The sequence below is a fragment of the Malurus melanocephalus genome, unplaced genomic scaffold (genome assembly GCF_030028575.1).
Source record: "Malurus melanocephalus ecotype Western Australia unplaced genomic scaffold, MMel_1.1 scaffold_1897, whole genome shotgun sequence".
In the NCBI taxonomy this organism is placed as follows: Eukaryota; Metazoa; Chordata; class Aves; order Passeriformes; family Maluridae; genus Malurus; species Malurus melanocephalus.
This window is the reverse complement of record NW_026625129.1, coordinates 16,381-16,911: the sequence shown is the minus strand read 5'-3', so window position 1 is coordinate 16,911 and position 531 is coordinate 16,381. Positions and strand designations below refer to the sequence as shown.

Genomic DNA, 531 nt, shown 5'->3' with positions numbered 1-531 from the left:
CAGGGATCCCCTCTGGACAGATCCAACATATGGAACAGCAATCCCAGCTCGCAGCCCAGGCAGAATTCCTTCTGGCACAGATGGTTCTGCACCAGACAGCGCACCGGCTCCAGGAAATACAGCACCTGGTGGTCACTCAGCGGTCAGTGAGGTCACCCAAAGGGTCCCAAGGGTGTCAGGGGACAGTGACAATCCCCAAAATCCCCACCTGGATCATGCAGTTGCAGTAAGCATTGGGAATGTGCGGCTCCAACCCCGCAAACAGCGTCTTGTTGTAATGCTTGAAATCAAAATCCTCCAGCCCCAGCTTGGAATATTTAATAGTGACCTGAGCARGGAGATAAAGGGTTAAACAGACCCTTCCCMCRTGCCCTGGGACCACYCTGAGACCCCCRTGGGACCCCYCGAGGTGACCACCTTGCGGTATTTCTTGGCCACCCGGTAGAGGTGCGGCTCCTCCTCGCGCCCGATGGGCGATTCGGGCACTTGGCTGAAGGTGTCGAATTCGTTGTCCAATTCCTTGAGGCGATA

The 531-nt window shown here is 56.2% G+C and overlaps 1 protein-coding gene across 1 annotated transcript in view; it reads right to left on the bottom strand.

Moving 5' to 3' along the window:
* Window positions 1-2: 2 nt before the first annotated feature.
* Window positions 3-531, bottom strand: part of LOC130587424 (PAN2-PAN3 deadenylation complex catalytic subunit PAN2-like) — a gene marked incomplete at its 3' end in the record, with an annotated part of 14,659 nt that continues 14,130 nt past the window's right edge. Inside the window, 3 exon segments of the mRNA XM_057388394.1 lie at window positions 3-125; window positions 209-328; window positions 418-531. The exon segment at window positions 418-531 is cut by the window's right edge and continues 1 nt beyond it. Of these exon segments, the coding sequence (XP_057244377.1) occupies window positions 3-125; window positions 209-328; window positions 418-531 (357 nt within the window).